The sequence below is a fragment of the Alosa pseudoharengus genome, unplaced genomic scaffold (genome assembly GCF_046254945.1).
Source record: "Alosa pseudoharengus isolate Yale_2024_CS ecotype anadromous, Long Island Sound unplaced genomic scaffold, YU_APseudo_1.1 YU_APseudo_1.1_scf_1, whole genome shotgun sequence".
Taxonomy (NCBI): Eukaryota; Metazoa; Chordata; class Actinopteri; order Clupeiformes; family Clupeidae; genus Alosa; species Alosa pseudoharengus.
In genome coordinates this window covers 12,094,393-12,108,153 of record NW_027468564.1, presented here as the reverse complement: position 1 = coordinate 12,108,153, position 13,761 = coordinate 12,094,393, and the positions used below count along the sequence as shown (strand labels likewise).

The window sequence follows — 13,761 nt, the reverse complement described above, 5'->3', positions numbered from 1 at the left end:
TTGTTTCGGCTTGTGTTGTCCTGGGGATCCGAAGGGACAACACACAAAACACATTCGTTGGCTGTGATGATTCTATTACATTGCTCATTGATTGCGCTGGACCATAGGTGGAGCCATCAGGTGTTATTGTGGAGATGTCGCTTTAATCCTCCTCCTCATCTTGATCAACCGGAGGTCTTCTAGCTGGCCTTGGATGAACAAGCTTGATGGCAGTAGAGGTAGCAGGCCCCCATGCCCATGGTGTATCCGAAGTGCTTGTATCAATACTCATACTTTTCATGAAGTATTCTGTTTGGGTACCTAAAGTAAATAAATGTGTATTACTGTCAAGTTACAAGATGCTAATAGTACACAGGACATTCACTATCTCACACAAAACTGTACTGGCACAATGGAAACAAAAATATTTTAGTGACTGTGGTAAGGTGTATGATGTACTAAGTAGCACATCCACAAGAAGACATTTGGTAGCCTAGTAAGAAATGACGGTTCGATTTGGTTTGATAAAATGCGGGGCGAGACGGAGGATAATATCAATGTCAGGGCCAGCGGCGAAGAAAAAGAGATACACAGTAGATTATTCCTACCGCTGAAATCAAGAAGACGCCTATGTAGTCACAAAGCCAGAACTGAGAGACTCAGGAGAAGTTTTTATCCCCAGGCCATCCGAACTCTGAACTCACACTATACTGACTTTGCACACATTCACTCCTCAGCACTCTCAAACATTTCCCAACTCTGAACTCACACTATACTGATTTTGCACTCATTCACTACTCAGCACTCATGACCCCCCCCCCCCCCCCCCCCCCGCCCCCACACACACACACACACACCTACAAGACTTTTAGCACTTTTACATCCCTCTCCCTATGCTACAGACCTTTTATTTATTTTCTTATTTCATCACACGTCAACACACACACACACACACACACACACACACACACACACACACATATCTGACTTTCTCCAACTTTTGCACATCTCCATAGAACTTTTTATTTATTATTTTTGAATTCTCCTCCATCTACCCATGTCCTTGATTGCCTAGCCTTTCTGCCCCCCCCCCCACCCCCATCACACACACTTACATCATCACTGTCATCACCTCACATACATACAGCACACTGCTTGCTACAGTAAGCCTCCTCTACATACTTGCTGCACACTGCCTTGAGGATCTTCTCCAACACACATCCTCTACATACTTACAGCACACTGCCCCCCCCCCACCCCCCACACACACACCTACAAGACTTTTAGCACTTTTACATACCTCTCCCTATGCTACAGACCTTTTATTTATTTTCTTATTTCATCACACGTCAAAACACACACACACACACACACACACACATATCTGACTTTCTCCAACTTTTGCACATCTCCATAGAACTTTTTATTTATTATTTTTGATTTCTCCTCCATCTACCCATGTCCTTGATTGCCTAGCCGAGGAAGCTTCTCCAACACACATATTGCACACTGCCCTCTGCCCACATACACAGCACACTATCCCATCTCCCCTGTCATCCCCCCAACACACACACCAAGACCCCTGGCAGTTGGGTTAGCCCCTTGAGCCCAAGGTTTCTTCCTTGGTAAGGGAGTTTTTCCTTGCCCCTGTTGCTCTTGGGTGCTCCTTGTTGGTGCCCCCCCCGCCCCCCCCCCCCAATCCCAATCCTCCCCCACCTTTCTTATGCAGCCCTTGCCACTTAATCTACTAAACCCCTCTTCTACTGCACCCCCCCCCCCCCCCCCATTAATGCACAAATAGGCTGACAGCAGACATAATTTCACTGCATTTCTTACTTCCAGTAACTATATGCATGTGACAATAAACTTCCTTGTATCCTTGTATACAATGCCGACAGGGTGAAAATTTCGGAGTGGGTAACAACTTAATATGCATAGTAGCTAGGCATGGGCAGTTCGCGACTGATTCGGTCAGAAAGAACGAATCCCGAAGGTGAATGACGAGAACTGATTCCCAAAACAAGAGAACTGGTTCTTTTTTAACATACAAAAATATGGTCACATAATAAAAGATACAAACAAACAGAGATTCATCTCCCTCAACTGTATATTGCGATTGAGTCTAAAACGTGAATGAGAGTACTACAGCAGGTAGCAACCGCGTTGCCATGGGTAAACAAATGATAGGCCTGGCTTTACTTACGTGCCTGCCTGCCAGCGCTAGAACTTGGAAAACGCCATTTGATTCTTACTGCATTCCATTCAGTATATTTATGAAAAAAGGCACTTATGTGCTTAATATTAAGCTTGATATTTACATAAATGATGTAACAGACCATATGAGACGGTGTTCTAAAGGATATTTGACTTAAGACAACCAAGACAGTGTTCTAAAGCATATTTTGACTTAAGGAAAGAACTGAAAGAACGAATCAAACGAACGATTTGTGAAGGTGAAGGGAACTGAAAGAACTGATCTCCATGCCTGATAGTAGCCTATTGTTAATGTTTTATGGATTAGCTAAAAGAGCAGGTGAAAGGGCATTATAAGAACCGTTTAGACTCAGCAACCTTAAAGTGACAATGAATGTACCATTTATAGTTAAACAGTAACATTTGCAGCATTTGTTAATAAGTTATTATTTAAAACCAGAAATAGGCCTAGTATAACTATGATTTATAGGCATTTAACATGAATCAAAATCATAACTTTTTTTTTTTGGGGGGGGAGGGGGGGGTCGGCAATGAATGTCCCGGATTTTCACAAATCAAATGTGGCAACCCTAGTTTAGTCGTCTCAGGTTCAGACAACCTAGACTTTAGAGTTTATCTCAGTGTTTGTTAAACCTCCCCCTTAAGTCAACTGTGAATAAATGTAACCATCCCACAGAGAAATGAGTCTGTGTTGACATGTTTCTTATATGTCTGTTTGTAGACCACAGACACACAGACCTCCGTCTCCAGTGCTCAGCTGTGTGTCCATGAGGAGTGACCAGTCCAAGGATGGTGATCTGCCCACTTTCAGTACTGGAACAGTCCCACCTGATGCAAAGTAAGACATCAGCCTTTAGGATTCATTAAAGTTATTCATGTCAGTGTTCTCACACGGAATTCTACGCACACGCACACACACACACATGCACACACACCCTCTCTCTCTCTCTCTCACACACACACACACGCACACACACACACTCTCTCTCTCTCTCACACACACAAACTCACACATGTGCACACATACACACACACATACTCGTGCACACATGCACACTCACATGCACACATACACACCCACATGCACGCACATGCATGCACATACTCACATACACTCACACATGTGTACACACACATGCGCATACACACACATACTCGCTCTCTCTCTCTCTCTCACACACACACACACACACACACACACACACACACACACACACACACACACACACACACACACACATATGCGCACGCACATGCACACACATACTAACATACACTAAAATGTGTACACCACACACACATGCACACATACACACACACACACACACATATGCGCACGCACATGCACACACATACTAACATACACTAAAATGTGTACACCACACACACATGCACACATACACACACACACACACACATATGCGCACGCACATGCACACACATACTAACATACACTAAAATGTGTACACCACACACACATGCACATGCGCACACACACAACAACACATTACATTTATATAGTGCTTTTCTCAACACTCAAAGTGCTTCACAGGGAAGGAGGGACCTCACTAACCACCAGCAATGTGTAGCACCCACCTGGGTGATGCACGGCAGCCATTATGCGCCAGAACGCTCACCACACACCAGCTTGAGGTGGAGAGTGAGAGTGTGAATTAGACAATTACTGTGGTGGATGATTAGGGGTTATACACTCTTCATCAGACTTGTCTGTCTGTCTGATGTCTGATGAAGAGTGTATAAGCTCAAAACGTTACACACTGGTGAAAGGCAATAAAAAATCCTGATGGGAGCAAGTGTGCGGACATTCCACCCTTTTTTTCATTTAGTAGCCTAGCACTTTTTGTCCAGCACCTGCCTTGGATGTGCGCACCTACAAACAACTTTTCAGTGGATGATTAGGGGGCCAGATTGAATGAGCCACACATACTCTCCCTCTCGATCACACACACGTACACATGAACAGACAAACACACACACACACACATATGCGCACATACACACAGACAAGTGCACGGACACACACATGCACACACACATTGTTATGTTATACAATTGCTTTGTATGTGTGAGTGTGTCTGTGTCTCTTTCTCTCTCTCTCCCTCTCTCTCTCTCTCTTTTGTGTGTTAACATGTATATTGTTGAGAAAAAGGACTAGACACAAAGAGATTTATTTTTCACTGATGGAGATGTTTGTTGTTATGTTCCTTATACTGTCAACTGTGAATACATGTAACCATCCCACAGAGAAATGAGTCTGTGTTGACATGTTTCTTATGTGTCTGTGTTTGTAGACCACAGACACACAGACCTCCATGTCCAGTGCTCAGCTGTGTGTCCATGAGGAGTGACCAGTCCAAGGATGGTGATCTGCCCACTTTCAGTACTGGAACAGTCCCACCTGATGCAAAGTAAGACATCAGCCTTTAGGCAGTGGTGGAGGAAGTACTGAAACTCAGTACTTAAGTAAAAGTACAAATACACAGAGAAATATTTACTTTAGTAAAAGTAAAAGTACCACAATGACAACCCTACTTAAGTAAAAGTAAAAAGTACCTGCTTTTAAATGTACTTTAAGTATTAAAAGTAAAAGTATTTGCATAATGATTTATTATCTTAATATCTATATTCTAAAAGGAAAAATCAGTATGGGCTGTGGCATTTTAATTAAGCTAGTTTTAGGTTATACTCGACTAGATAGTTTTAAGCTAATGCAATTGTGCTTACCATCTGTGGCCCAGTTTACATTCTGACCTACAATTCTAGAGACTGTAATTCTGGTTATCTAGGGTGATCTGCTGAGTAAAATATCATTCAGCAAAACACGAGAGCCTGAAGTTTAACGGGGTAGACAAGGGAAACGTCGGGTGGATCGTAATGCCAATTATGCCGATTGAACAGAAAATTTGCTGAGAAAGGTGTCTTTATGATTAGGTTCAGTTTCACTTGCGCAGACGCATAGACATTGAATGAGCGCTTACATTACTACCCCCCAATTGTAGGCTATGTATCTTTATTTGATCACACACAATTAAGTAATATTTCCTAATCTGAAGGTTATGTTTTTTCCGGCCACCGGTTCATTAACCCATTTAAGCCCAAATTTTTCCCAGACATGCAAATAGGCAGATCATGTGTTATTAGCAACCCTTTAAAGGAATCAATAATTCTTTTTTTTTAAAAATGTATAAAAATAGATGAAAAAGTGAGTTTTATTACCGGTCACAATTGTGTATGTGTGTATATATATATATATGTGTGTGTGTGCATGTGTACTGTATGTCTCTGTGTGTGTCTGAGTGTGGATATCTGTGTGTGTGAGTGTGTATGTCTGTGTGTGTGCGCGTATACACACACACACACACACACACACACACACACACACACACACACACACACATATATATATATATATATATATATATATATGTGTGTGTGTGTGTATATATACGCGCACACACACAGACATACACACACAAATACACACACACACACAGATATACACACTCAGACACACACACAGACATACACACACACACACACATATATCTGCAGGTGGGTGTGTGAGCAGCAGGCAAAGTGCATGTCGCGTGCAATGTGAAGTCCCCTTGAGTGTGTATGTCTGTGTGTGTGTTTGTGTCTTTGTGTGTGTGAGTGTGTATGTCTGTGTGTGTGAGTGTATATCTGTGTGTGTGTATTTGTGTGTGTGTGAGTGTGTATCTGTGTGTGTGAGTGTGTATCTGTGTGTGTGAGTGTGTATATCTGTGTGTGTGAGTGTGTATGTCTGTGTGTGTGTTTGTGTCTGTGTGTGAGTGTGTATGTCTGAGTGTGTATATCTGTGTATGTGAGTGTATATCTGTGTGTGAGTGTGTATGTCTGTGTGTGTGTTTGTGTCTGTGTGTGAGTGTGTATGTCTGAGTGTGTATATCTGTGTATGTGAGTGTATATCTGTGTGTGTGTGTATGTGTGTATTTGTGTGTATGTGTGTATTTGTGTGTATGTGTGTATTTGTGTGTGTGTGTATGTGTGAGTGTGTATGTGTGTGTGTGAGTGTGTATATTTGTGTGTGTGTGAGTGTGTATGTGAGTGAGTGTATGTCTGTGTGTATGTGTGTGTGAGTATGTATGTGTGTGTGTATCTGTGTGTAAGTGTGTGTGTATGTCTCTGTATGTGTGTATGTATGAGTATGTGTATGTGTGTGTGTTTGTAGGTGTAGAAGTATGTGTGCATCTAGATACAACATTCTATCCCACCGGTCACTATTGTGACCGTTAACATGTTTACTCATTCTGCAAACACACCAAAGACATTTGAATAATTATAAATGTATATATCATAACTAGACACCTTAAAGACCATGTGTACAAAAAATATTTGTCCTGTGTTTATTTTAACATACTTTAAAAAACTTTTATTTGGGAGCTGTGAGGCCGTCATCCTCTTCTCAAGGTGCAACCAGGAAGTAAACAGCTCTGGTCATGTGACAATTTACTCAAAACATTTGACACTGCACACATTTCATTGAAACACTCTATTGTTTCAATATTTACTGAAAGAGTATTGGGATATTCCCCATTTACAGTTTTAGAGGCTTATAAGTACATATTTTTTTTCGGTCACAATTGTGACCGATGGGGTGAAATGGGTTAATAGTCTAGCCTACAATTAATTTGTGCCGCAAATGATCAGACGTGTGACAGAAGCATGGGCATAGCCTGTAACTTCGCTGATCCGCGGATAGCAATCTCATCGGAGAGGAGGCTGCAGATAACAGACAGAGAAAGGCACAGAACACAGTTGCATGTACAGTGTAGCCATGGGTCTGGTGAATATAGCCTACCGAATGCAGATGGCTACAAGCTCACGCTTTGCCTGATCTAGACTAGAAGCTTATGTTTCTAAGAATGCACGTAGCGCTCCAGAATCTTTGGTAGCAACCCCGCCCCCTGGTAAAACAAACGTGTTTGTCAGAGAGAAAAAAAAAACTGATCATAAAATGTATCGTAAAAAGGAACGATGGTGTTATAGAAATGTAGCGGAGTAAAAGTACAGATAATTGCTGTAAAATGTAACGAAGTAAAAGTCAAAAGTATGCACTATAAATTTTACTTAAGTAAAGTACAAATACGTGGAAAATTTACTTAAGTACAGTAACGAAGTATTTGTACTTCGTTACATTCCACCACTGCCTTTAGGATTCATTAAAGTTATTCATGTCAGTGTTCTCACATGCAATTCTACACACACACACACACACACACACACACACACACACACACACACACACACAAACATACACACACACACACACACACACACACACACACACACAAACATACACACACACGTACATACACACTCCCCCCCCTCTCTCTCTCTTTGTATGTTAACTTGCATGTGTGAGTGTGTTGTATGCATGTTTTAATGGTGGTGTGTCTATTTTTGAGAGAGGTATAGACACAAAGAGATTTATTTTTCACTGATGGAGATGTTTGTTGTTATGTTCCTTATACTGTCAAGTGTGAATAAATGTAACCAATGAATGTCCCGGATTTTCACAAATCAAATGTGGCAACCCTAGTTTAGTCGTCTCAGGTTCAGACAACCTAGACTTTAGAGTTTATCTCAGTGTTTGTTAAACATCCCCCCCTTAAAGGACAATTCCGGCGCAAAATGAACCTAGGGGTTAATAACACATGTGTACCGAGTTCGACCGTTCGCTGGGATGTATTTTCATGCTAGTCGAATGTGACCAGTTTTTTTGCTAACCGCTTATTAGCGTTTAACGCTAGCCTTCGGGGCACACTTACAGTAGAAAGAAATCGCTATTTCTATACCACTAACAAGGCTCAAAATAGCACCACACTTACACAGTAGCATAATGAGGGTCTCTACATGTAAACCGAAGCATTGAGAACTTTATAAGTGTACAGGCAGTTTATTAAAAAGAAACACATTACCGTTCACGTCTGGTTCACATACAGGCAGGCGATGTGAACTAAAATCAAACGTAATTTGCTCAATATAGGCCTATCAGAAATAATAGCTCCGATGTAACATAACTTGTATAGTTTACGTACTTAGTGGATGTCCATCTGGTCCCTCCCAGCTAACAATTTATGGTTTCCAAAACGTTCTGGGAACCATAGTTTTTGGTTTCGGAAACGTTAGTTTTTGGTTCCCAAACGTTACCCTAAGGTTAGTTTTTGAGCAAGTTTTGGTTCCCATGGAAAGTTTGCTGAACGTTCCGGAAACGTTAGTTCTTGGTTAAATAAAACGAAGATAAACCTATGCTGTTACATTAAACAATCGCTAAAAAGAAAAACTCACATGCAGGTGGTGGAGGCAGTGACATCTGCTGACCTAATAAAAGGCAGGAAGAGACAAATACATCAGAACAGTAACATGATATGCACTAGGTTAATAAACATCAATGTCAGTAGTTCCAAGGTAGGAAATATGACTCAACTGGTTTTCTTAAATAATACATGTATAAATGTTAACTTACAGACAGGGCTTCCAGGCACACGCACCATCCTGGAATGCTTTCTTGCTTGCGGAACGGATTCATCTGAAATAAAAGACCATACAATCTGCACTGATTGCAAAAAGAATATTTGAATTGTGCAAATAATGTAGTCTGTATTTAAGAGGTCTTACCATCACGTGACCATGCACTGCCTTTTGTGGACGCTCGCATCTTCTTCCGCCTCAATGCTAGAAGTGTCCATCAGCCGCTGACATTTTTCCATAGCTTTGGTGTATGAATCTACGTTAAGAGAACAACGTTTTTGTGAGCCAGTAGTAGAGCAAAGCAGTATTTCCATATAGAGAAAACTATTATTGATAGTATTGCAGCAATCAGTCATCTGTACACAACCAGATTTTCTTAACTGGATATTTGGCCCAGCTTTTGACTTGATTTTTGTATTGTAGCCCAGATAATTTCTAATGGGGAGACACAGCATCCATAGAAATGCATGGGCTTAGTTTGTAAAGCCAGTATGGCAGCTGTGTATAGCCTACTACACACATTCCGCCCCTTCCTGTATGCTTCCCAACAGACCTCTGAAGTTCGCCTACAAAAAGGAACCAAAACTGCCATCCTTGCCTATAAGGAGATCAGGGTGTTAATTTAACCTAACTACCTATGACAAGTTACATTGCAAGTTAGGTCTGGGGTAGCAAAAATCTAAGTTGCTGTCTTAACGTAGGCCTGTTGAAGATCACAGTTAGCCTACCACTCGAAGGCAGAGGACAAACGTGTGTTGAGCAAAATGTCTGCATTTCAGACTTCTTCGTCCACGGGAGAGTGCAATAATTCTCTCCCCATGTTATTTTCCCATAGCAAAAATTGCAAGATAGGCTACCGGATCTCAGCTTTTTGAAGGCAAAATTCAGAGGTCTATTCACTTGAATCGTCTATCCGATCAACTGTGTTGCAAAATGGCCGCCGACAGTGTAGCCTATACATTATCTATAGCCATCTCTATGGCTCTAGTGTAGCCTACATATGCAGGACTGTTCAGTAGGTTATACCAACTTAAAAAGCCTCACCATCTCAGTATACCCACTTAAAATAGACTAGGATACATTTGGGGTTGATCGATCACAGTATAGCCTACCCACTACAGCTAACTAGCCTACATCACAGTAGCCTAGATCCAGCTACATACAGTAGGCCTATATCCACTAGCCTACACCACTGCTGCCAAGTGACTTGCCTAAAAGGACTGACTGTACACTAAAACTAATTAAAAGAAACGGTAGCCTAGTGCTATTATTTGTAACATCAACGTGAGCAGGTTAACACGATGACACAAAACATACAATGCTGCAAAACATAACACGTTGAGAACAGCTCAAACAAAGACGAACGAGCAATGTGCTCTGGTAAATTACAAACTTGGCAGAATCGGAATATAACAAAGCCCTACAAGTGATTGGACTTAAGGTTAAACCTCAAACCCTTGCATTACAACCACTAGGCCTACATCATGAAACTGTAACATATTTCACTTACTTTCGTGAGATCGAATTCAAGACGAGTGTAATCCATTCCAAGACTTCTTCCAGCGGTGTTCAAGAATCACGGAATTCAAACAGAGACCGTTTACGGAAGTCAGGACAAGACTTCAATCGATCACCTGAAAGCAGAGGCGCTGTCTTCCCCCTACTGGCGTGGGGGTAGGCCTACGTGTAAGGGAGAGCCTGTCTGATTGAACTGAAGTGAATTGTGAAATGAAATAAGTGAATTTTCTTAGTTGTGAAAAGTGTTCTATTGATAGATTTTTGTTTAAAGTTCACCTAATACGTAAAAAAAAGCACAAAAGTATATATTTTTTATTTAGTAAAATTTATATTAGCCTAAAATAAATATTATCTTGATATGATGTTTACCTTACTTAGATTTTATAAGACCAATCATTTGAGTGGATCTAAATCAAGTGACTGCAAACATTTTGTATGTTACTTCAAAAACTGAAATGGAGCTTGTGTTGTTATTGTCTCCAGTTTCTAACGCTGATAGAGGCGCAATCAATCACACAATGCTATATAACACATTTAACACGGCATGGAATTGGAATGAATAGAGACGCATTACCATTGACGTCATTGCCACCTAATCAGAAGCCTCGAATGCAAATAATGTAACATGTGTGAATGTAAAATGGTAATGGTAGGCTACAGGAACAAATGAAACATGTTCTGAATGTATTCTAGTGATAGCAGAAAACTATTATAAAAATATTTTATATTTTATTTACCGAAGTATTATTGTTTGTTTAATCCAACGTGAAACTGCAATCGGTTCTGAATGCAGACCAGGCGTTGTCTTCCCCCTACTGGCGTGGGGGTGTAACGGTTGGACTTTTATATTGAGCTAAGTGAAATGTGAAATGTAGAAGTGAAAATTGTTTTATTGATAGATTCGTGTTTTAAGCATTTTCACTTCATACGGTTACAAAACTGAAATCAAGCACAAAAGTATTGTTTATAGCAAAATTGATATCAGCCTAAAAATAAATATATTCTCTTACTCCTTATCTTAATTTGATTACATAAGGCCAATCATTTTTAGTGAATATCAAGTGACTGCAAACCTTGTATATGCTAGGCCTACTTCAAAAACTTAAACGGAGCTGGTTAAAATAAACATGTCAAAACAGCACTCAGAACAACCAAAAACAACCAATAACAACCAAACGGGAACGTTGTGTGAAGGTACTGTGCAACCATAGGAGAACGTTTTGGTTGGTTGGTTCCCTTAACGTTTAGGAACGTTAAGGAACCCTTAGGTAACATTCCCTAACCGTTAGTTTTTGGTTTGGTTCGAACTACCCTTAAGGGAACCATACACTAACGTTCCCGAACGTTCCCTTAACGTTTTGTGTTAGTGGGGCTCTGGTATGGATCGCCGCCGCCTGTGTGGCATTGACTACAGGTAGCTTCTAGCTCTCTCTCATAGCCCTTTCACGGAGCTCCCGCAGCTCTTCGTTGGTATATTCCGACTCGAAAAGATAAGGACGTCCAATAAGGGTTCATCCTCGATGTCTTCAAATTCGTTCAAATAACCTGCCATCTCTTATGTCTCCTGTTGCGTTCAGTGCTTCTCTTTTGCACAGTCCTTCTGCAACGACGTTTCACCCGAGATTCACTTCCCAGAGTGCTGTTTAACCAAGGCGCCTGCCTGTATGTGAACCAGACGTGAACGGTAATGTGTTTCTTTTTAATAAACTGCCTGTACACTTACAAAGTTCTCAATGCTTCGGTTTACATGTAAAGACCCTCATTATGCTACTGTGTAAGTGTGGTGCTATTTTGAGCCTTGTTAGTGGTATAGAAATAGCGATTTCTTTCTACTGTACGTGTGCCCCGAAGGCTAGCGTTAAACGCTAATAAGCGGTTTGCAATAAAACTGGTCACATTCGACTAGCATGAAAATACATCCCAGCGAACGGTCGAACTCGGTACACATGTGTTATTAACCCCTAGGTTCATTTTGCGCCGGAATTGTCCTTTAAGTCAACTGTGAATAAATGTAACCATCCCACAGAGAAATGAGTCTGTGTTGACATGTTTCTTATGTATCTGTGTTTGTAGACCACAGACACACAGACCTCCGTCTCCAGTGCTCAGCTGTGTGTCCATGAGGAGTGACCAGTCCAAGGATGGTGATCTGCCCACTTTCAGTACTGGAACAGTCCCACCTGATGCAAAGTAAGACATCAGCCTTTAGGATTTAAAGTTATTCATGTCAGTGTTCTCACATGCAATTCTACACACACACACACACACACACACACACACAAACATACACACACACGTACATGCACACACACATACACCCTCCCCCCCCTCTCTCTTTGTATGTTAACTTGCATGTGTGTGTGTGTTGTATGCATGTTTTAATGGTGGTGTGTCTATTTTTGAGAGAGGTATAGACACAAAGAGATTTATTTTTCACTGATGGAGATGTTTGTTGTTATGTTCCTTATACTGTCAAGTGTGAATAAATGTAACCAATGAATGTCCTGGATTTTCACAAATCAAATGTGGCAACCCTAGTTTAGTCGTCTCAGGTTCAGACAACCTAGACTTTAGAGTTTATCTCAGTGTTTGTTAAACATCCCCCCCTTAAGTCAACTGTGAATAAATGTAACCATCCCACAGAGAAATGAGTCTGTGTTGACATGTTTCTTATATGTCTGTTTGTAGACCACAGACACACAGACCTCCGTCTCCAGTGCTCAGCTGTGTGTCCATGAGGAGTGACCAGTCCAAGGATGGTGATCTGCCCACTTTCAGTACTGGAACAGTCCCACCTGATGCAAAGTAAGACATCAGCCTTTAGGATTCATTAAAGTTATTCATGTCAGTGTTCTCACATGGAATTCTACACACACACACACTGAAATTCAAACACATGCACTCAAACATACACACACACACACCGCACATAGTCTCTCTCTCTCTCTCTCTCTCTGAGATGTTCACCTTAATGAAGCCAATTTGATGGTAAACAAAAATGTAAAATCTTTCACCTAGCATAGTTCACCTATCGACATGCTATTTACAACAGCTGAGTAAAATATAAATATATCGCAACTCTAAAGGGAGCTCTACAATCGCCAAAAATACCTAAACCTGCATAGAGTACCTTTAATCCCCCCCCCCCACACACACACACACATTCACACACACACACACATACACCCACACCCACACACACACACATACTAAATGACAAGAATCTGGAAAACATAACTAATGCATTAACTCTGGTTTACCATGGAATCATGCATAGATTTGCTACCAAACTTGGAGGCTTACACATATTCATGTTAACAAGTTTATCTAGCTCTAATGCCAAGCAACAGCCCCGGATCTCACACTTAGAAGAAAAACGCAAACAATGCAGAATCTATATAGTTTTTATTTTGATTGTGCATTAAAACCTTCCGATATGAGTTATCGATCAAACATGCAAGGATGATTAACACCTTTGTTTTCACAATCTTCGTGCAGCTATACCTCGTGCAGCTATAC

The 13,761-nt window shown here is 41.0% G+C and overlaps 1 protein-coding gene and 1 long non-coding RNA gene across 9 annotated transcripts in view; one reads left to right on the top strand and one right to left on the bottom strand.

The window, feature by feature from the left end:
* LOC143136317 (NACHT, LRR and PYD domains-containing protein 3-like) overlaps window positions 1–13,761 on the top strand; it is a 286,890-nt gene that overhangs the window by 159,838 nt on the left and 113,291 nt on the right. Inside the window, exons 1-3 of one of the 8 annotated variants that reach the window (XM_076297025.1) lie at window positions 11,726–11,926; window positions 12,316–12,432; window positions 12,931–13,047. The exons of the other annotated variants lie outside the window; for them this stretch is intronic. Of the exons in view, the coding sequence (XP_076153140.1) occupies window positions 12,362–12,432; window positions 12,931–13,047 (188 nt within the window). The 5' untranslated portion in view covers window positions 11,726–11,926; window positions 12,316–12,361. Of the gene's footprint in view, window positions 1–11,725; window positions 11,927–12,315; window positions 12,433–12,930; window positions 13,048–13,761 lie in introns of those variants that run through there. 8 annotated transcript variants of the gene reach the window in all.
* Window positions 8,758–10,945, bottom strand: LOC143137700 (uncharacterized). Its single transcript, XR_012990068.1, has 3 exons — window positions 10,235–10,945; window positions 8,872–8,980; window positions 8,758–8,782 (listed from the first exon to the last, which is right to left on the bottom strand). It is a non-coding gene; the product is annotated as an uncharacterized LOC143137700 (long non-coding RNA).